Consider the following 24,645-nt stretch of genomic DNA (forward strand, 5'->3'; position numbering starts at 1 on the left):
AAATCTGCTGACAACACCACTGTCATTGGGCAAATGAAAGGTGGTGACGAACCTGCATATAGGAGAGAGATTGAAAATCTGGCAAAGTGGTGTCACAATAGCATTCTCTCAGTCAACGCTAGTAAGGCAAAGAGCTGATTATTGATTTCAGGAGGAGGAAACTAGAGGTCCATGACCCAGTCCTCATCAGGGGATCAGAGGTGGAGAGGGTCAGCAACTTTAAATTACTTAGCATTATTGTTTCTGAGGATCTGCCCTAGGCCATTACAAAGAAAGCACAGCAGTGCCTCGACCTCCTTAAGAGTTTGCAAAGATTCGCCATGACATCTAGAACTTTGAGAAACTTCCATAGATGTGTAGTGGAGAGTATATATTCTGGCTGCATCACAGTCTGGTGTGGAAATACCAATGCCCGTGAATGGAAAATCCTACAAAAATTAATGGATGTGGCCAGTCCATCATGGAAAAGCCCTTCCCACCATTGAGCAGATCTACACAGAGTGCTCTTGCAGGAAAGCAGCATCCATCATCAAGGATTCCCATCACATAGGCCTTGCACTGTTCTTGACGCTGCCATTAGGAAGGTGCTACCAGAGCCTCAGGACCCACACCAGCAGGTTTAGGGACAGTTATTACCCCTTAACCATCAGGCTCTTGAACCATTGGGGGTAACTTAAGTAGACCCATCACTGAACTGTTCCCATAACTTATGGACTCATTTTCAAGGATCTTCATCCCATTTTCTCAAAATGTATTTATTATGATTATTTCTTTTTTTCCTTTTTTGTATTTGCACAGTTTGTTGCTTTTTGCACATTGGTTGTTTGTCAGTCCTGTTGGATGTAGTCTTTCACTGATTCTGTTGTGTTTCTTGCACTTACTGAGTATGGCCATAAGAAATCTCAAGCTTGTATATAGTAACATATATGTACTTAGACAATAAAGTTAATCTGAACTTTTGAAATACTTTTGTCATTATCAGCAATAAAATATTCACGAATGATTCAACTGCACCTGTCCTGTGTAATCAATTTGAAAAACTCATCATATTAGATGTCACAAATGCAGACAGGCCTTGAAAGAAATTTAGATAAACTAATGCTTTTAACTGAAAACTTATTTAACTCTTCCATTTCTATAAATATACATCTTACATCAATGTTCTTACATATAGCTAGGTTCCACTAAATACCTCTTCCTATTTAATAAAAAAACCTCTGTACAAATCATCCCTACTAGGTTTTTGAAAGGACTGGTGGTCGCTCTCCAGTTCAATGAGTCATGTTTCTATCTCCATCAACATGTATTCCCTCTCTCATGGCACTTTCAAATGCAATACTCACCCTTTTATCTGTTCCTGGTCTACCATTCAGCCAGCCAAGCACTCCTTCCAGGTGCAGGAGTAATTTGGTTGTACTATTTTGAATCTAATGTATTGCATTTAATGCTCACAACGTTGCCTCCTCTACATCAGAAAAAATCAAAGGCAGCTTGGTTGACCCCATTCCAGAGCAGCTCTCTGTATGTGTGACCTTAACTTTCTAGATGCTTTTCACTTTAATTCTCCTTCATAATCCTACATCTAACATGGTACCTATGCTCAATGAATAGCATTACATCTTCAACCAAGGCACAAGACAGCTCTTGGGAGGGAATAATGGATTCAACAATTTCAGATAACCAGGCATTCTAGTTTTACCAGAAGGTCAGCAACCAATAATGTTAACTCCATTTTTCCTCTCACGCCACATGCTACTCAACCTGCTGAGTGGATCCATCAACTCTTCTTATTTTAATTTCAAGCATCGGCAGAATTTAGTATCCATATTCAACATTCTCTCCCCTCACCCCTTTCCTCTGTTCTCAGATCTTCCATCGAGTTCTCCTTTGTATGGTTATATGGTTATACATATCAGCTGTAATTAACAATCAATCCTTCACCATCCTCGCTCATCTGGCACCGCAACTGCACGAATTATTCAATCTCTCCTGATCATCACAATATCACAAGCATTCCCTTTGTTAGTTCCACCACATCTCCAACCCCTACAAACTTAAAACAAGTTTGATTTCTAACTGTTGCCTGATCCCAATAAAAATATTACCCATTTCCTCAAATGCTGCCTCAACTGCTGTTTGTTTGTTTTTAAATCATTGATTTATGTAAGCTAATCTTATGTATTTAAATTTATTGTGTTCTTTTTATGCTGCATCAGAACTGGAGTAATAATTATTTAATTCTCCTTTATCAGAATCAGAATCAGCTCCTAATGAAATATAGCCACTGTCATGCCTTCTTTGTAATTGCATCAATATGTTAGGCCCAGGATAGATCTTCAGAGGTGTTAACACCCAGATGCTTGAAACTATTCACTTAAACACATGCACTGAAGAGTGACCATCAACAATCTTGCATCTTGAATTTTGTTTGCCTTACTGTGGACAGTGCAGCCTATTTTCGTGTAAGGTTATCCAAAGCTCAGGTCTGCAGATGCCTCCAAGAAATATTCTGCCTTGTTTTAAAGCCAAGAGGGTTTCTCACTTTCCTGTTCTGATGAACGGTCTTCAGCCTAAAACATACCACCGCCTCTCTTTCAACAGATGCTTCCTGGCCCACTGAGTATTTCTACTATTTTGCTTTTTATTTAAAATTTCCAGCAGCTATGATTTTGAGTTTTAAAACAGTGCTCCCCTCTGAGGATGTTGTAGGATATTTTTCAACTTAATGAACAATCTCCCCATTTCCACTGTTTTCTCCTAACATGTCTAATTTAGCCTTCAGACACTCCTGAGAGCAGCTTTTCTGATCCTTAGCCAAACAGTGACTCAACTGCCAATGCAATGTAGATTTGCTAGCTCCTATTTCTCACATAATTATACTCTTTATAGATGTTGCAAGAAATAAATCAGTTGTTTTGAAGATTACAGAGTTAGAAAAGAAAATAATAAACTATTTCTCTGCAAAGTAAACAGGAAATGACTGCAGCTGCCACAAGTGTGATGAGTGCTTTGGGGGTTAAATACAGATATAAGGCACATTATTTTCAACTCTAGATTTCCGGTTACCTAACAATTTTAAATATTTATGGAGTTTAGTTTTAAGATGGATTATTTAATACCATTAAGAAATACAGCAAGATAAATACTGCTGATTACACAACATTAACTTTTATAAGCTGCAACCATATCCTTCTTCAAGATAATTATTGACCAGTTAAAAGAGAAATGTTAGTGGCTCTCAGACTGACCTTCCATCCTTTTCTTTAAAATAAATTATGGCCACTTTATAGAGTGCAGCAACCTTGCTTGAAAGACAACAGAGACAACTGCTTGAATCAACAGTACTGAGTGTAATATAATGCTTCCTGCTGTCCTCCTACTTGCTGTTAATTGGAACATCATTTTTGTTTTGAAAACTGAACTATATAAAAAAAACTAGAATGTATGCAATACTGATACATTGGTCATTCTCAAGAGAGATTATAAGCTGAAGTGGAGGAATGGAGTCTGTGAAAATTTCCAAGAGGCAATGAGTATCCAAAGATATACCAACTATCAACAAAATTGGGCAAAGGGAACCCAAAACACCCATCAAGGCTCTTGAACCTTGTATTCTACATCTACACTTTCTGTTTAATTGTAACACTATATTCTGTATGCTGTTATTGATTTTCCTTTGTAATACCTCAATGTACTAATGTATTGAAATAACCTACATGGATGGTCTGCAAAGCTGAGTTTTTCACCGTATCAAAATACACTCAGTATTAGGTACCTCTTGAGGCTAATAAAATGGCCACTTCGTGGGGTTCATGGTCTTCTGCTGCTGTAGCCCATCCACTGCAAGGATTGAGGTGTACTGCATTCTGAGATACTCTTCTATGCACCAACGTTGTAACACATTTTTATTTGAGGTACTGTCGCCTTTCTGTCAGCTTGAATGAGTGGTGCTCCACAGGGATCTGTGTTAGGACTGATTCTTTTTACATTATATGTCAATGACTTGGATGATGGAATTGATGGCTTTGTTGCAAAGTTTGCAGATGATACGAAGCTAGGTGGAGGGGCAGGTAGCTTTGAGGAAGTAGAGAGGTTACAGAAAGACTTGGGCAGATTAGGAGAATGGGCAGGTTGAGTCAGAGGTAAGGAGGGCAAAGGCAATGTTAGTATTCATTTCAAGAGGACTAGAATATAAAAGCAAGGAGCTAATGTTGAGGCTATATAAAGCACTGGTGATGCCTCACAGAATATTATCAGCAGCTTTAGGCCTCTTATGGATGTCCCAACACTGGAGAGGGTTTAAAAGAGGTTCACAAAAGATTCCAGGATTGAACGGCTTGTCTTAAGAAGAGCATTTGATAGCTTTGGGACTATATTCACTGGAATTCAGAAGAATGGGGGTGACCTAATTGAAACTTATCAAATGTTGAGAGGCACTAATAGAATGGATGTTTCCTATGGTTGGAGAGCCTAGTACCAGAGGACACAGCATCAGAATAGAGGAATATCCTTTTAGAACCGAGATGAGGAAGAAATTCTTTAGACAGAGAGTGGTGAATCTGTGGAATTCATTGCTACAGGAGGCCAAGCCTTTACATATTTTTAGGGCAAAGGTTGATAGATTATTGATTGGTCAGGGCAGAAAGGGATACAGGGAGAAGGCAGGAGATTGGAGCTGAATGCAAAAATGAATCCACCATGATGAAATGGCAGAGCAAACTCAAGGGGCTAAGTGGCCTATTCTACTCCTAAATCTTATTGACTTACTTTGAGCGAATCTGGCCATTTACCCCGACTTTTCTCATTACAAGGCACTTTCATTCTCAGAACTACCACTCACTAGACTTTTTTTGTTTTAGCATCATTCTCTGCAAACTCTAGAGACTGCTGTGCATGAAAAATCACAGGAGATAAGCAGTTTCTGAGATACTCAAACTAACCTCTCTGACACCAAAAATTATTCCACAAAGTCACCTAGATCACATTTCTTTACCCATTTTGACACTTGGTCTGAACAACAATTGAACTGCTTGGCCATGTCTGCATATTTTTATGCATTGAGTTGCAGCCATATGATTGGCCAATCAGATACTTGCATTAACAAGCAAGTGTACAGGTGTACCTAATACAGTGGCCACTGAATGTTTGTGACAACAATAAACCAATTCCATTTCCAAGTTCTCCGAAAATTAGTTACTTTCCTTATCACCTTTTGTCACACTTCAGAGCTTTAGGTCATTTGCAGACTGAAATTATAGCCCAGGCACACATTGTTTACATCAGCAATAACCAGAACCTTCTTGTTGAGTACGAGGAACAGCAGCATTTACTCTCTTGGGCAAAAAAAATTGCTTCCATCCCTTGACCAATTTTTTTGCAGTCCTTCAATTTTATTAAAGGCTATTATGTGTTAATAGTATTCAATGAGTGGACTCTGCACAAGTTGGAGTTTGTTGAGAGGAAAAATCAGAACATGCCACAGCTGTGTATAGTTAATTACCAGCTGAATAATTAACTAATTAACTAAGGAAGGATTTATTCAAATTACTGTCAAGTCGTTTACTGGAGGATATAAGGGATTCTGCAGATACTTGCAATCTTGAGCAACTCACAAAATGTTGGAGGAAGTTAGCAGTCAAGTGATAATAGGAGGGGAAATCGCTAATGTTTTGTGTCAAAAACTTACATCAGAACTGAGGGTGATGGCCAGTGAACCTCTTCACCTTCTCTATGAGCCAGCTGCCCATGTTCTTTCAACCTACCTTGGCCCACCAATCACCTGATGGTACCACCCCTCTCCTCTTCATGCAAACCATCTCCCTACCAACCCCCAATCCTAATGCAGGGTTTTGAGTCAAGATATCAATAATTCCTGCTCTGTCTCTACTCGGATACTGCTCAACCCATGGAGTTCTTCTAGTACAGGAGTTCCCAAGCTGGAGTCCACAGACCATCGGTTAATAGTTGGGTTCCGTAGCATGATAAAGGTTCGGAGCTCCTGTTCCAGTGTACTGTGTGGGCTATTATCTAAATGGGGAGAAGGTACAAACATCAGAGGTGCAGAGGCACTTGGGAGTCCTCGTGCAAGACTCCCAGAAGGTTAATTTACAAGTTGAGTCTATTGTAAAGAAAGCAAATGCAATGTTGGCATTTAGTTCACGGGGAAATAGAAAATAAAAGTAAGGAGATAATGCTGAGCCTCTATAAGATGCTAGTCAGGCCACACTTAGAGTGTTGTCAACAGTTTTGGGCCCCATATCTCAGAAAGGATGTGTTGACATTGGAGAGAGCCCAGAGGAGGTTGACAAGGATGTTTCTGGGAATTAAGGAGTTAACATGAGGAGTGTTTGGCAGCTTTGGGCCTGTACTTGCTGGAATTTAGAAGAATGCAGAGGGAATCTTATGGAAACCTACCAAATGTTGAAGGGACTAGATAGAAAGGATGTGGAAAGGTTGCTTCCTATGGTGGGGGTATCCAGAACTAGAGGTCACACCTCAAGATTGAGGGACAACCCTTTAGAACAGAGGTAAAGGGGAATTTTTTTAGCCAGAGTGTAGTAAATCTGTGGATTGCCCTGCCACAGACTGCAGTGGCTGCCAAGTCCATGTGTATATTAAAGGTGGAAGTTGATTGTTAAGTGATCGGTCAGGGCATCAAAGGATATGGTGGGAAGGCTGGTGGATGGGGTTTGTGGGAGCTAGGATCAGCCATGATGGGATGGTGGAGCAGACATGATGGGCTGAATGGTCTAATTTTGCTCCTATGCTTTGTGGTCCTGTGGTTTGTTGATCCAGATTCTAGCTTCTACAGTCTCTTGTCCATACTGCACCAACCGCCACCACTGGGCTATGAACATGCAGGAGCAGTGTGTGGTTAAGTGCCTTGCTTAAGGACACACACACTGCCTCGGCTGAGGCTCAAACTAACGACCTTCAGATCGCCCGCCCAAAGCCTTAACCACTTGGCCATGTGGCAACAATCCTCAATTACCAATAATGGTTAATTAATTCTGCACCAGGCCCACTCCAGCCTTTTGTCAAATGTCAATGAAAGAGCTGGATTTGGGATGTGATGAGAGATTGACTGTCCTTTACATGCTGGTGACACTTTCCTGAAAGAGGTATGAATGACCCTGGTAATTGAAAGACACTGGGAAGGAAGAAGAAAACTCACAGTTCAGAGTCAAAACTCACACAAAGGAAAAGGATTATTACTTGAAGAGGTGTGTTCTTAGCCCTGTGATTTCCTCGTTATAGCATCCTAGTCCTCAACATGTTAAATGGCATTAGCAGTGACCACCCTTTTGGCATAAGCTCAGGGAGCAAGAAGAAAGTTTGGAGAAGATTACACAAAGTTGTGAGAAATTGAACAGTTTGTATCTAATTGCATTATGGCCTAAACAGCATTTAAGAATGGCAACTAACAACTGATGACTATCTCCATAACAACCTTCTCTAAACATCAACCATTTCACCATTTTTCCTCAACATCAACATTTAAAGATCTCTAGCGATCAGAAACTTACCTGGACCATTCATATACTGCAAATGTTCCAGCTTCAAGGGCAAATTGGAGCCTCAGCATTCTGCAGAAAGTGACTCAGATCCTAATGGTTCAGCCTTTTTCCATGCTTGAGGCAGACTGTGATGGGATAATTTTTACTTGTCTGGGTGAGTGCAAGTATTCACAGTGCTCAGCACTGATCTAGACAAGACAATCACCTAAATTTAGTACTTAAAGTTTACATGTCAGTGGCTTGTGGGTATCTTCACCACAAAAACAGTGATGCTCCAAGTTGGCAGCTCAATGATTATGAAAGGCCAATAACTATTGGCTCTACCAACAATTTTGACAAACCATAAATGGTTTGTAAAAAGGTCAATAGCAGATTTTTTTCTATAGCAGTAGCCTGGAAATTACAGTAATACATTGTTGTTGTGTAGCTTGCCGAACTGACTTGTTAGCTTGCAGATGTTTCATTACTCAGCTGGGCAACATCGTCAGTGCAACTTCGAATGAAATGTTGGTGATCTACATTGTTCGTCTTTTATGTGTCCTGTGATTGGTCCGTTTGTGTGTGTGTGTGTGTGTGTGTGTGTGTGTGTGTGTGTGTGTGTGTGTGTGTGTGTGTGTGTGTGTGTGTGTGTGTGTGTGTGTGTGTGTGTGTGTGTGTGTGTGTGTGTGTGTGTGTGTGTGTGTGGGTATATGTGCCATTTCTATTCGTTACTGATTATGTAATCCGTGACTGGTTTGTTAAAATCTGATTAGGTGATCATTGTTGTCCGGGCTGTGTTAGTTGATCGTTATGTAGGATTAACGTTGTCATCATTGATTGCATAAAAATCACAGGACACATAAAAAGATGAACAATGTAGATCACCAACATGTCATTCCAAGTTGCACTGATGATGTTGCCTAGCTGAATAATGAAACATCTGCAAGCTAATAAGCCAGATTGGCGAGCCACTCAACAACAGTATCCTCAACCCGAACTACAAATCTCTTGCAACATCTTAGTTAAGATTCCCACCATAGGCTATAAGGAAGCTTGTATGTTCTTCCCATGATTGTGTGGGTTTCCTCCGGATGCTCTGGTTTTCTCCCACAGTCCAAAGATGTACTGGTTAGTATGTTAACTGGTCATGGTAAATTGTCCCGTGATTAGGCTAGCGATAAGTTGGGGAACTTCTGGGCAGTGCAGCTTGAAGGGCCGATAGGGCCAATTCCATGTTGTATCTAAATGCTAAAAAATTGATGAAAATGGAATACAAGTAAGGGAACAGACTGTAAATGAAACCAATATGCATTTTCCAATGGTTATCTGGAGATCGTTGGACACATTTAGCACGGTGTCAAACAAGAAGGACAAAATTAAATTGCGAGTAAAAGAATCTACTCTCTCCAGTTTAACAAAGGGAAGACTTAAGTCGAGGGGTGAAGCAAGATATTTTCCATCCGATTGATGTCTTAAAGAATAATAAAAATGTTTATTGATGTCTCCAAAAGTGCAGGAGGAAGAAGACGGCCAAGCATAGATTCTTGGATATCTACATTGAACAAGAAATTAAAAGTAACCGTGGGATCACTGCTTTTCATTCACTGGCATTGGACGCATGAGAAAAGAGGGGGAAGTAACTGGAAAATATTACAAACAACTGCTAGACTAACCGCTAATAATGAAGATCACCACCATCATAGTAATTAAAATCCATTTTCAGTAGCAATCTCCATCCCCCACAAGGAACGCCTCAAAGCTCTCCATTTTTACTGGACACCAGACCTAACTAGTTTCCCTCCACCACCACTGTACCCCACCTTGCAGAACTTGTCCTCACTCAAAATAAGTTCTCCATTGGCTCCTCCCACTCCTTCAGACAAAAGGGTAGCCATGGGCATGGGTCCAGCTATGCCTGCCTGCCTGCCTGTCAACTATGTGGAACAGTCTACTCTATGTTCCAAGCCTACACTGGTGACCGCCACACACTTTTCCTACATTACATCCATGTCTGCATTGGTGCTGCTTCCTGCACCCATGCTGAACTCATCGACTTCATCCACTTCACCTCCAACTTCTACCCTGCCCTCAAATTTACCTGGTCTACTTCCAACACCTCCCTCCCCTTTCCCGATCTCACTATCTCTGGAGACAGCATATCCACTGATGTCTATTATAAACCCATGGACTCTCACAGCTACCTGGACTATACAGTCGGCCCTCCTTATCTGCGGGTTCCGCATGCACGGATTCAACCAACCGCGGACCAGGAAAACCCGGAAGTTCTCTCTCCACCACTCATTGTTTGAGCATGTACAGACTATTTTTTCTTGTCGCTATTCCCTAAACAATACAGTATAACAACTATTTACATAGCATTTACATTGTATTAGGTATTATAAGTAATCTAGAAATGACTTAAAAGTACAAGTAATCCCCGGGTTATGAATGAGTTCCATTCCTGAGTGCATCTTTAAGTCAGATTTGAAGTCGGAACAGGTACATCTGGTACTATTTAGCGTCAGTTAGTCAAACGTTTTTCTTAGTATATAGTACATATTTTACCTTTCTATGTATACAACACTTAAGAAACATACGTATTTCAATAATTAAACCACTGCGTTGCTTAGTAATAATTGTAGCTTTCATCGGGGCAGGGTCTTTCACATGCTCCATTAAAATTGTTCCGATCGTTGACCGACTGTAGCCTAATGCTTTTCCAATGACCGATGGCGTTTCACCTCTTTCTGATCACTTTATTCCTTCCACCTTAATTTCAATTGTGATCGTGATTATTTTCGTGAACAGAAACACTGCGGATTCAGAGCTACACCACCGAGTCCTAATGTCCACCGCACTGAGACAGGTTAAATACAGTCCGAGGTTCTGCTGGGTCCTAAAGACCACTGACTGAGGCAGGTTGAATAAGGGACTTGGGCATCCGTGTTTTTTGGTATCCGCAGGGGGTCTTGGAACCAAACCCTCGTAGATAAGGAGGGCCGACTGTACCTCTTCCCACCCTGTTACTTGTAAAAACATCATCCCCTTCTCTCAATTCCTCCATGTCCACCTCATCTGCTCTTAGGATGAGGCTTTTCATTACAGAACGAAGGAGATGTCCTCCTTTTTCAAAGAAAGGGGCTTCCCTTCCTTCACCATCAACACTGCCCTCAACTGCATCTCTTCCATTTCACATATGTCTGCTCTTATCCCATCAATTCCACCACCCTACCAAGGATAGGGTTCCGCTTGTCCTTACCTACCACCCCACCAGCCTCTACTTCCAGCACATAATTCTCCGAAACTTCCGCCATCTCCTATGGGACCACAGCACCAAGCACATCTTCCCCAATTCCCCCCCCCCCCCACATTCTGCTTTCTGCATGGATCACTCCCTACATGACTCCCTTGTCCATTCATCCCTCCCCACTGATCATCCTCCTGGCACTTATCCTTGCAAGCGTATCAAGTGCTACACCTGCCCCCTAAACTTCCTCCCTCACTACCATTCAGGGCCCTAAACAGTCCTTACAGATGAGGCGACACTTCATCCGTGAGTCTGTTGGGGGTCATCTACAGCGTTCAGTGCTCCCACTGTGGCCTCCTTTATATTGGTGAGACCGCTTCGCTGAGCAGGTATACTCTGCCCACTAGAAAAAGCAGGATCTCCCAGTGGCCACTCATTTTAATTCCACGTCCCTTTCCCATTCCGATATGTCCATCCATGACTTCCTTAACTGTCGTGATGAGGCCACACTTAGGTTGGAGGAACAACACATTATATTCCATTTGGGTAGCCTCCAGCCTGATGGCATGAACACCGATTTCTCAAATTTCCTGTAATACCCCCCCCCCCCACCTCCCTTCACCATTTCCCTTTCCCTTGTCCTCCCCCTTTTCTTTTTCCCGTGGCCTCCTGTCTATTTCACCAATCAACTTCCCAGCTCTTTACTTCATTCCTCCCCCTCCAGGTTTCACCTGTCACCTGGTGTTTCTCTCTCCCTTCCCCCTCCTTTTAAAACTACTTCTCAGCCTTTTTCTCTCCAGTCCTGCTGAAGGGTTCAGCCCAAAAAGTCGAGCGTAATTTTTTCCATAGATGCTGCCTGGCCTACTGAGTTCCTCCAACATTTTGCATGTGTGAGAAATGGTGATCAGTCGAATGAAAATACAGAGTATAAAAGCTGAAGAGAGGAGGCATATAAGTCAAGAGAAAGGCAGGGAAAAGGTGGGTAACTTGAGAGCTGGAGTGTGAATTGCTGAAGGACTATAATAGCTACAGAAATTGATAATAATGGGAGTAAAGTAGGCCTGTGAACGCTGAGAGAATTACAAAAATAATCAGAAATCCAAAATAATGCTCGGGGTTTTAGATCCAGAGAGATCGAATGCCATGATTTTAATGAAAGACAGAGATGAAGAATGACAAAAGAAAGAAATCCTTTTACAGTGGCAAAATTAGTTAATGGAAGTAAATACCAAATCTGAAATAAACTTGAGAATGGAACTGTATATGTCATACTACTTTTATAGCACCTTTCAATGTCAGTAAGTATGCCACACACAATACATTTCAAACACATTTTTGAAGAGCAGTCATTGTTGTAAAATGACATGAACTGTAAAATTGTTATGAAGCGTGGCATGGGGGGGGGTTGCAGTGATAAAATCATAAGAGTATAACGACGGATGAAATCGATGTACAAGTTACACAATGGTAGGGTAAGACAAAAAAAGACATCTTGAGGAGAAACTTGACACTAATCGTGGAAAACAAAAATAAGGTACCGTATTTAAAGGCATGGCCTTAGAAGCTGTAGGGGAGATGCCAAAACGGGAATTGGTATTTATGAAAAGCTGCTTTAGTAATGATGCGACGATAATGGATGACATGCAAATGTCAAACTCACTAAATAAACCCTCTGTATATTTTTCCACAACCAAGAGTTGAGACAAGCTACCAACAGCATATGAAAGCTCCAGAAGTGTTAAGAGGGGAAAAAAAATGGAAATTTTATTTATTTAGTTATTTATTTATTTAGTGACACATCATGGAACAGGCCCTTCCGGCCTAGCAAGCTGAAATGCCCAGACAGCACATATTTAACTCTAACCTAATCACAGGACATTTTCCAATCACCAGCTAACCTTCTAACAAGTACACCTTTGGAACGTGGTTGGAAACTGGAGTACCCAGAAACCCAAGCGTATACGGGGAGGATATACAAACACCATAAAGGTGGTGGCAGAATTGAACTCCTAACTTTGGTGCTGTAATTGCGCCACACTAACTGCTAAGCCGCCATGAGCACCCTCAGAATTTTATATACTGTATATACATATACTGGTAACGGGCAATTATTGATCTCAACAAATTAAATGGACTCCTTGATTAAAAGAATCATAAATAATAAGTGCAATAGCATAAGTTAAGAGTTTCTAAGCTCTCTCAATCTAGAACTGGAAAGTTGGTGAATATTTTAACAATTACAAGCAGATCTCTCAAAGCAAATCAATGTGAATTTCCAGAAGGAAATATAGTTTGGCTTGTGGGATTTTTTTTTTGAGATTATCATTAGAATGTTATTTGGAATGTATAAACATATGTTTTTCGATGTAGTCTTTGGAAAGTATTTAGCAAGGCTTAACACACAAGATTATAACTATAAATAAGAGTAGATAGATTTGGAGGTGACTGTGGGCCATCGATTGTCAATTGGTTGAGAAGTAGAAATTAGAGTACTACTAGCAAATTTGGCACAGTATTGTATTGGGGTTTTTGTTTTCCACGATAAAAAGCAATGACTTGGATGAAAGAGTGGAGTACTATAGCCACGTTTACAGGTGACATTAAGTTAGGACCAATAGTTATGTAGATGGAGGTCAGAAGATAAAAAAAATTACATAGTCAATAGACATTGATGTCAATTGAAACAAGTATCAGGAGACACTCAAAATTGCTGAGTCTTTATTGGAACCTACTTCCAGTAATGTATAACTGTGGAAGATGATACTGATGTAAGGAAGTACTAAATGATTCACTTTGGATTGAAGAAAAAGACTCAGTAACTTGGAATGAATTAAAACTAACTCAGGAATAAATGGATTTTTATCCATTTGTATAAATCATTAAAGACTGCACATAGATATGAAAAACTAAAAGAAAATAGAATGTAACCATTAATCTCAATGAGGCTGGAACACAGAGGCATGAAAATTATACTTCAGCTGTACAGTTTTGGGCAGATTCCATCTGGCAAGTTGCTTCAATTTTGGCACTCAAGAACGATATAATGACCTTAGTAAGATGACACTGCAAATTTACCAATAGGCAATGTAGGAAACTGCATTTTGTTTTTTTTTACTAGAGTGGGCCTGATCCATTTGAAACTTGACAGCAGTCAATTTGAATTCAGAGGCCTTTAAAAATCCATTTTACTCTGCTTGCTACACCAAGGCAGGATGTGCAAAGTTATGTTTCCAGGCAGATCTGTCTCCAAGACAACATTCTAACATACAGATACATTGCTGGTCGTTCATTGTCACTGGGTCCATATTCAAGTAAAAACCCTGTAATTTTGGGAGCATCTTTTCAAGAAAGAGCTCAGCAGTTCGAGATAGCAGTTCACCACTATCTTAGAGAGTATTTAGGGATGGCAATTAAATGCTGTCCTCATTAGTGATGCCCAGATGCCAGAAAACGAATAAACAAAACAATCTGCTGTTTCGGAGGACTGCTGTCCTCCAGCAGTGGCGGGATCTCCCTGTGGCCACACACTTCAATTCAACAGACCACTCTCACTCCGATATGTCTGTCCATGGCCTCCTCTACCGTCAAGATGAGGCCACACGCAGGTTGATGGAGCAATACCTTATCTCCCGCCTAGGTAGCCTCCTACCTGCCGTCATGAACATTCAACTCACAGACCTCCGTTGATACCAACCCCCCCCCCCCCCCTTACCCCATCCCTATCTATAATTTTAGTCTGGTTCTCTTTCTCTCTCTTTTTCCCCCCTCACTATAATCTCCCCCAGCCCTACCTTTCTTTCTCTTTTATTTCCCATAATTCTCCACCTTCCCCCATCCAATTTCCCTTCAGCCTATCATTTCCCAGCTCTCTACTTCATCTCTCCCCCCACTTCTTATCCCCCCTCGACCATCCCATGTTACTTCACTCCTGATGAAAGGTTTCGGCCCGAAACGTTGTCACTACCTCCTCCCGTAGATGCTGTCTGGTCTGCTGAGTTCTGCCAGCATTTTGTGCTTTTAAACAAAACAATATTAAGCACATAGTTATAATGCTACCAAACATTTTGTTATATATTAACTGCAATGTATTTTAAAGATATGCCTTTTTGGATTAGATATATGAATTTTAAGAACCAGCACCTTGATAGGCAGCAGTAAGAAGCAAACTAAAAATTATCAATCAGAAGCATCAGTAATGGATCTTCTAACGTACCTTGGAACTGCTGGTCCAGCATCTTCCTTGTGATTAACATTCCGTCCTTTTTGGACCCTCCTCCTGCTAGTGTCTGATTGAGAGCCCTAGCATATAGCAAAACCCCGTCATAAAAACAACCAGCAATAAAATTCACCTGAAAAGTAAAAATGGAAAATGCAATTTTAGTCAACAGCTTCAGTTGGACTGATGGTTGGGGTCGGGAGGTGGTTGTCTTTACTATACTTGATCTATTCATGAAAGGCTAAACAAATTTGACCTGCATTCTTTAGAATTTTGAAGAACAAGGGTGATCTTATTGAAATATAGAAGACCTAAGAGGGCATAGCAGAGTAGGTGTTGAGATGTTTCCACCGATGGGAAGATTGGAATGAGGAGATACCAGAGAACGTAGTTACCGAATTGGGAGATTGTCATTGAAAGTTGACATCTATAGGAATTTCTCATAGAGGGTAGTGAACCTCTGGAATTATCCAGCAAGAAGGATATGCTGGCTACATTACCTGAAGGGGCCAGGTAGCTTGCCTGTTCTTGCTCTATTGATTGCGTGAATAATGGCTAGATCTAAAATCTCGTCTGTATACCTTTATACTTATATAGCTAAAGCATAGTGGTTTCTACAGTTTCTAGCCTATTGGGGAGATAATTTGTGCTTGGAACTATAGGATATTTCCTTAGGTCCAGTACCATTTTCAAAGGAGATAATATGTGAAAAGCCCAGAGACTTGGTATTTCCAATTCTACAAAATAAAGGGGAACCTCATATCCTCCCCCACTGGATTCCCAGCCCCATCCTTAGTATAAGTAAAGTATACAAAAAACTTCACACTAAAATTTTCCAAACAGTCAGTCTACCCAAAGCACTTTATAGCTAATGAAGGTCTTTAAAAGTTTAATCATGACAGCAGTATAAGAAATGCAGCAGGAAATTTGCTCATCATAACCTTAAAAACAATAACAACAAATTTGACTATCTATAAGAAATATCTATAAAGCTATGTTGTGACAGACAGATAATGCCTCTCTTTAGGAATAATATTTTGTTCTTCAGAAATGTACATATGCATCTTTTATATTCTACATTCAGAGCCTCAGATGAATGTCTCACCTGAAAGATGCTTATTGGAGCACATTCTCTATATTTCATTAAGCTAGCTAGAACCTGAACTCTCAACCACCTGAGCCATATAGTGGCATCATTATCAACTATGCAACTGCAGGTATACAGCAAACTCTTCCTAAATGCTAATTCTCCTACAGTTTATTTTTCGTTTACTTACAGGATATGGACATCGTGTCCATCTTTGGTTGCACTTAAATCACTGCAGCCTACATAGTCAGTAATGTGATGCAATCAACTATCTTCAAGAACTAACTTTATTCACCATATACATTTATTAGGAAATTGCTGTGCTGTGTTAGTGTGAATTGCATCAAAAAGGGAACATTCTTTATTATGTATAATTGTTGAATTATATAAAAATAAAGTTAGCAGTACAGATATGGAATAACATGTACACAAATACATTAATACCAGCACATTTACAATGTAAACAAATTTATGAAACGTGGTTTAAGGTGTTACAGTACAGTACAGTGACTGAGGCAATAGATAGAAGGGGTGGGGGTGTCTAACTAAAACAGTTAATGAGATGAACTGCCTAGGGAAAAGAAACATTTAAAATGGTGTGAGGTTTTTGTTTTAATAGCCCAATCACACTTAGCAGAAGGGAGCCTTAGGAAAAGGCAGTTTTTTGCTGGATGAGAAATGTCCACAATAATTTTTCTGTCTGATTCTTTGTCCCACTTGCTGGGTCCTTTCAGAGGGCAGTGAAAACATTAGTATTACCAGTGCTGTAAGCATCACTGCTTGTCGACGTGGAGCTTGAATGTTCTCCCTGTGATCATGCGTGCTTCCGCCTGCTCCTTTGATGGCCTCACTCAACTTAAAAGTTGGCTCGTTGGCCACTGTAAATTTCCCCGGCACATCAGAGAGTGGTAGAAGCCAGAAGGAATTGATTGGAATGTGGGAAAATAAAATGGGGTTGGTGTTGGAATAGCTCAAAAGGTGCTAAATGATTAATATCTCTTATGGGAGAATCCAGAAGTAAAGATAAAGATAAGCTTTATTTACCACACGTGCATTGAAACATACATTTGCTTTGAATTAAATCAGTACTGTGCTGGGGGCAGCTTCTGCCCACAATTTACTACCCCTAACAGTACTACACACTTTGGAATGTGGGAGGAAACCAAAGCACTCATAAGGAATCCACATGGTCATGGAGAGATTATACAATCTTCTTACAGACAGTAGCAGGAATCCAGCCTCAAAAGGTGATTGCAGGTGCTGTAAAACAATTGTGAACTGCTACATTGCTCTACTGCCCCTAGAGGTCAGAGTTTAAAAATAAAGCATTGTAGCGATGTACTACATACAAAGCTAGAGGTGACATGCAGTCGGTAAGTCATTTCGAGACTAGTTTATTCAAATTTCGCAGCATTGGCATTTAATCCCTAGTGCCCACCCTCTCTGGGCGGAAATGACATCAGAGGTGCATTACCAAAGTCTCTCCCAGGGCGCTGGCTATTTGTGAGCCGGTTCGCCTGCGCAGAAAGTGGGTCGCCACAGCATCACCATTTATACCAGGGGTTTTTAACCTTTTCTATGCCATGGGCCCTTTTGGCAGTCCGGTGAAGTCTATGCACCCCTTCTCAAAATAATGTATTTTTAAATATATAAAATAAAATATACACAATTACAAAAGAAACCAATCATACTGAAATACAGTTATCAAAATAGTTTTAAAATTGTGATATAGTACTATATGTGCTTTTTTATTATAACATTAAGTAACAAGACTACGCTTTTAAAATATAGGCAAGTTAAATTACATTTTATTTGAGATATTTTGTATCAACTGCAATGTTAAATGAAAATATCTGTGACTTTTGTTGCTGACGAAGTCACAGGTACTGCTGAAACTACTCTGGTTTGTTGCCTGAATTCATAATTGAAGGAAATGCTAAACTGCAGTTCGAGGTTAGTGAAAATAAAGATGTAATTTTTTTCCCATCCAAGTTCACAGACCCCAGGTTAAGAACCCCTGATTTAAACAAACAAGGCATTTTGTACTCTCCCAGAATGCTGTTAGTCATTGGAACTCATTTCTTCAAAGAGCAATGGAAGAAATTGAAATTTTTTAAGACAGAGGTTGATCTGCACTTGGAATGATGGACTTGTGGACAAGAATGCAGAGTGAATGTTATAATCTGATCTGCTGTGATCATTGTAAATGGTGAAAGAGGCTGGAGTAAGCTTCTGGTCTAACCCTGCTCCCAATTCATAGTTCTTCAAGGTCATGGTAAATGGTCTCAGCCTGAAACGTTAATGGTTTATTCCTCTCCATAGGTGCTTTCTGACCTTCTGAGTTCCTCCAGCACTTCTTGTGCTTTATCAATGCAGATGCTCATTTGTATAAATTTTAAAAACCATCACTGATGTGGCAGATGACTGCCAGTGCAAGACAGGCAACATAGCAACAAACTAAAACTGGTCACGCTCCCACAAACAGCAATGTGGTAATGGCCAAATGGTCTGTTACTTATTGAGGTTTCCTGAGCAACAAATATTCGCCAGGGCATTGCAGCAGACCAACACCAAGTTTTTTTTTAAATTCTGCCTTTCATGCTGCTGAAATTCAGAGAAATTCATAACTTTCTCTAAGCAAGGTCACAGCAGTCCCTATCGCATTAGTCATCTCTCCATCCATGGTGTTGTGTTCTGATTATGAATGAGTCTTTGCTGTACTGATGAAAGCTCTTTCTATATATCTCTACCAAAGCTGAGGTAGCACTATATGAGAGAATAACATGAGCAGTATAACATTTATTACTAAAGTGATTTAATAGTCAGAACTTTATTAGGCACAGGGGTACCTAACAAAGCGGTCACTGAGTGTATTTCTGTATGTTAATTGTCTTCTGCTGCTGTAGCCCATCTACTTCAAGGTTCGACATGTGTGTTCAGAGATGCTCTTCATCTATAATGTGATTATTCAAGTTAATGTAACTTTCCAGTCAGTCTGAACCAATCTGGCCATTCTCCTCTGACCTCTCTCATTAACAAGGCTTTTTGTCCACAGAATGTTTTGCTCACTGGATGTTTTTGTTTGTCACACCATTTCCTATAAACTCTAAGCTGTGGGTGAAAATCCCCTGAAATCAACAGTTTCTGAGATACTCAAACCACACTGCCTGACACCAGCAGTCATTCCATGGTCACATTTCTTTCCATTTCAGATGTTTGGTCTAAACAACAACTGAACCTCTTGACCATGTCTGCATGCTTTTATGCACTGAGCTGCAGCCACATGATTGACTAATTAGAAATTTGCATTAACAAGCAGGTGTACAGGTGTACCTAATAAAGTGACCACTGAGTGTATGCGTGCAGAGAAAGCAGTGAATCCCAAGATGAACGTTGGCCATTAACATATATAGCATTGGTTTCAACAATGTTAAAGGATAAGTTTTTGTATGCACAGTGCGTTTGAACATGACAGAACACTTTGCAGTGGCAGATAGGGGGTGGAAGTAAAACTTGACACCAAGTAGGACGCAAGGAAAAGTAACTGGCAAAATGCATTATCAAGAAGTTAGAGTTTTGAAAGGCATTAACTGGAATCAAATGAGTACAAAATGAAAATGGCTGAGTGTCACTACTGAAGATAATTTTCAACACAGAATTGAGTAAGAGCATGGAGTGATTTGAAAATGCAAGTGAGAACAATGTTAACTTCCTTTACACTGGGATCTAGGCCGATCTGGAGATGATGGCTCAGAAGGAATTTGAGAATTTATTCATGCTGCAAAGTTCTATGTTGTTAAAATGTGTAAAAGATAAAGATGGAGAAGTATATTAAATTGAGAGAATGGAAGTTGGTGTTTTAACCTGTGAGAGGGATTAAATAGAAACGTAATAGTACCCTGCTTATAGGAAGAGGTATTCTTGGTGAATTGGTGCAACACAAGGTTAAACAGCAATGTAAACGTATATGTGGCACTAGATCAGTCAAAAGAACAGGTTAATGCTGAAGACAGAGGAAGACAGTTGTCATCAGAGTCCAGCAGAATGATCTCAGTTCTGCCAGTGTTATGGCATGGAACTTTAATTCACACATGACCTGAATAGTTATTCATTATGAGTTTCTAAATGCCTTCTAGGCTCAGGTGATCATCTTAAACTTCCAGTATAGGGACGTTGAAGGTTCAAGCCTCCGGCTCAGAACTTGACATGTCAACTGGAACATTAAGTTGAATATTATTTACCTACTCCGTTGAATATCTTGTAACAACATGCAATGAGCAGCAGGAATTTCACCCAGTAATCAGTCCAGGATGTCTCCCTCAGCCAAGATCAAGCTGTTTAAGGTCCCGTGCTCTTTGACATAACCAGCTGTTATTCTTCAGAACAAAACGTGGAAGAAATTTGTTCAGGTTGCAGGCACTAAATAGGCAGAATAGAAGTAGCTAAATGGTGGGAGCGGAGTTGGGTTGAATCAGCTAGAGCTCTTCTCTTTGGAACCAATGAGGATGAGAAGCAAACAAGATGATAAGAGGCATAGATCAAGTGGACAGCCAGAAACCTTTTCCCAGGGCAGAAATGGCTAATTCCACCAGGCATAATTTTAATGTGATTGGCAGAAAGTATAGGGGGTTGCCAGAGGTAAGTTTTTTTTTAAACACATAGTCCACATGTGTGTGTGGAATGCCCCTGCTGGGGTGTAGAGGCAGATACACTAGGGGCATTTAAGAAACTCTTAGATAGTCACATGGATGACTGAAAAAATGAAGGGCTAGGTAGGAGGAAAGAGTTAGATTGATCTTACAGTAGATTAAAAGTTCTGCTTAACATTGTGGACTGAAGGGCCTGTATTGTGTCATAGTGGTCAATGTTCTATTATCGTGGTTTGTTGGGCAGCTAACTGTATTTGCAGCACTTGATCAAGCACCAGAGAATGAAATTCTACTCAGGAACTGTTCCATACCTAGTAATGTGTTCCACTATCCACCCCCCCCCCCCCAAAGTAATCATAATAATGGAGAAGTTAATGGGGATCTGTTTGCTCACATAATGGCCACTGAATTTCCTAAGTAATATATCAGCTGGGAAGCATATCAAAATAACTCACAGATATTTGATGCTAATAGAAGATTGGCAGATTCACAAACATCTATTTTCGTTCTATTCATGCAGGTATTTAATAAGGTAGTTAAGCTTCAATGCTGATCAAAACATAATGTTTTGCATTGTAGCATAGCAAAACTGACCATACTGGACAACCCAACAGAAATAAATCAGAAACTGTGACAAGAAAAACTGTGTTGTCAGTTTATTACTTTTCCTTAGCACGACAGTCCTTGGCCAAAAACAAATAAATGCAATTAGCGCAGGCTGCTATAAATTTCTCTGCGTTGCTCAGCAATCGATAAGGAAAATCTTTAAAATGCTTTTAAGGTTTGTGCATTCTAAGCACATCTGAGCCACTTCTTAGGAGTTCATTCATGGGGACATTTTCCATCTTTGTCTTATTGTAAACTTGTTTTTGTAAAGGTCGAGAGGAAAAAGACATTTACGATAAAAGTAGGTTTTAAATTTGTTTTTACAATGGAGTTATGGCACAGCATTTATTATATGTCCAAACCTCATCCTATATTTTTGTTAAATCTAGCTGTTCACTTCATCTTCATATTCATCCCCATAAATACAATGATCTTCTTCAATAATTTCTGGGGTAGTGGGTTTCTCATCCTTACCAGTCTTTGCAGTAAAAAAAAGAGTCTCCCCCGAGGTCCCCATTGGATTTCTGCATGACTCTCCTTTGATTAATATATTTGATTATTTTCTCTGCAGAAGTGGAAGCATTCTCTCAGAATCCATTCTATCAAAACTCTTCCTTCAGCTATCAACAACCTATATTCTTTGGAAAAATAAATAATCTGCTTTATCAGAACATGAACAACTTCCTATTTTGCCACTTTTTAATCCACTTGCTAACTTTTTCCCCCTCTATCAAGACTTTTTTGTAAACGGTTTGTATTCATACAGTTTCTCTTCTCTCCTAATTTTGAGTTATCTCCAAATCTGGTTCCAGAACATTAACTTCCTTCTTTCTAAATCATTAATCAGTTCCAACACTGCAGAGCATGATCTCTGTCAAATAGCTTAAGAAGATCTAAATACAAAATATATGCTGGTTTCTTTGTCTAGTCTAGCTGCCTCAAATAAAATTGTTTCACATCCATGAAACCATGGTGCCTTTACTGGAGGAACTCAGCAGGCCAGGCAGCATCTACTCCCCATATTTCTTTTTCTCCAGTCCTGCTGAAGGGTCTTTGTCTGTAATGTCAACTCTTTTCCATAGATGCTGCCTGGCCTGCTAAGTTCCTCCAGCATTTTGTGAACGTTGCTTGGATTTCCAGCATCTGCAGATTTTCTCTTGTTTGCCTTTTTGGAAATTCAGGTTATGAACTTCCAAAGGTTCTGTTCTTACCTCCTATGATGTATTATTGATTTCCTCCTACCTTTTTTTTTGAATAAGGGTATTGCAGTTGCATTTTGTAATCCTTCGATTTGTCTCCTATAGATTTTAAGAAGGTTGCAGCTACAGTATCCACTATTTCTACACCCATTCCTTTTGAGATTTGAGGATACAAACCTTTAGTCCAGAGGACATATTAGCTTACCTAATGTTATTCCTTTAATGATGGTAGTTAATCTTATCTGCTAATACCCTATCATTTCAAGCATCAACGTTATTCACCATATACACTTGAACATGTATTAGGAACTTACTGAGGTGTACTTTTAGTATTAGTAGGATGTTCATAGTGTCTCCTATGGTAAAGACTAAGGCGATGTATCTTTGCAATTTTTCTGCAATATCCTAGGTTCCCATAATTATTTCCTTTGGTACATTCTCCAAATAACTATAACTTCTCTCCTCCTTTGCTGAAGGTCAGTTTTTATATTACATGCTAATTTGACCTCACTTTTATTTTTGCCTTCATTACAGGATTTTCACTTAATTTTCAAGTTTACCAGTAACCTTTGCCATCCTATCCTTCACTTTAATTTCCTCCTTAGTTAGCCATGGTTTGTCCTTTCCTCTCACCCCCTTTGAAACTTCCCTTTCTATCGGGATTGCTACTTCTTTTGCTGCAAATCATGAATCACCTCCTTAAAATACTTGTCACTGCCTGTCTACTGTCTTACCTGCTGACAGATTTGCCCAGTACACTTTAGCCAACTCCATCTTCATTCCATAGTCATTTCAGACTAAAGATCTGAAGGTTAGCTTCATTTATCACACACCTCAAAACATACAGTAAAATGCAATGTTCGCATCAATTCGAGATGTGTTGTAGGCTAACTCTAACGCACAAGATGTTTTTGGAATGTGACAGGAAACTGGAGCATCAGGAGGAAACCCACACTGTCATGGGGGAACTTACAGACCAGCTGGCACTGTAAAATGTTACACTACCCACTACAATACTATGCAGTCCCTCTTCTCTTATGTGGCTTTAAGACAAGTATTTCAGGCTCAAGTTTTACACTCAAACTGGGACTCAGGTTTTACACTCTGAAACTGGTTGCTAAATTTCATCATGTTATGATTATCAATTTCTGGGGATACACTATTCTGAAATCATTTATTAAATGCGTCTCTTTATAGATTACAAGATCCAAAATACGGTAACCAGTTTTCTGGTGGTTTAGTTCCCATTGCTGTGGAAAACAGAATCAAAATCAGGTTTAATATCACTGGCATATGTCGTGATATTGTTGTTTTGTAGCAGCAGTATATTGCAATACAGAGTAATGAAAACTATAAATTACAATAGAAAGTATATTAAAATATTAAATAAGTAGTGGGAAATGAGAGGGAAAAATACTAAGGAAGAGTTCATGGGTTTCAATAGCCATTTTAAAATCTGATGGTGGAGGGGAAGAAGCTATTCCTGAAACATTGAGTGTGTATCTTCAGGCTCCTGCACCTCCTTCTTGATGGTAACAATGAGAAGAGGGCCTGCCCTGGGTGATCAAGGTCCTTAATGGCAGATGCTGCCTCTTTGAGGCATCACCTCACCTTTTGAAGATGTCCTGGAGGCTGGGGAGGCTAGTGCCATGATGGAGCTGGCTGTGTTTACAACTTGCTGCAGCTTTTTTCTGCTCCTGTGCAGTGGCCCCTTCATACCAGATGGTGATGTAACCACTTGAATGTTCTCCACCGACACTAATCTAAACTAATCTAAATGCACTTCAAGTTCACTCTCAAGACATTCCCAAACTTATTAACTCAATCTACATGAAAATTAAGGTAACCCAATAACCAGTGCACTACTCTACTCTCTTGCCCTCCTCCTCCTTATTCCTTCATTTACAGTCTTTGTGATTTCTGCTTTGGGCTTGTACACCACTCCTACCACTATCAACTTTTTGTTACAAGCTTTTATCTCCACCCAAAGGGTTTCTGCACCTTCTACACCTAAAGTAATTCTCACTTTGAATTCATTATGTTTTCATTAGCAAACAAATCCAACATCCATTTCCTTCCTACCTATCAAATATCCCTGAACACTGAGTTCCCAGTTTTGATCCCCTTGTAAATGTCTCCATAAGG

At 39.9% G+C, this 24,645-nt stretch overlaps 1 protein-coding gene across 1 annotated transcript in view; it reads right to left on the minus strand.

Moving 5' to 3' along the window:
- The window catches only part of npr2 (natriuretic peptide receptor 2), a 144,586-nt gene that overhangs the window by 109,189 nt on the left and 10,752 nt on the right, over positions 1-24,645 (minus strand). Inside the window, exon 5 of the mRNA XM_073064307.1 lies at positions 14,957-15,092. Within this exon, the coding sequence (XP_072920408.1) occupies positions 14,957-15,092 (136 nt within the window). The remainder of the gene's footprint in view (positions 1-14,956; positions 15,093-24,645) is intronic.

This window comes from Hemitrygon akajei, chromosome 13, assembly GCF_048418815.1.
Source record: "Hemitrygon akajei chromosome 13, sHemAka1.3, whole genome shotgun sequence".
NCBI lineage: Eukaryota > Metazoa > Chordata > Chondrichthyes > Myliobatiformes > Dasyatidae > Hemitrygon > Hemitrygon akajei.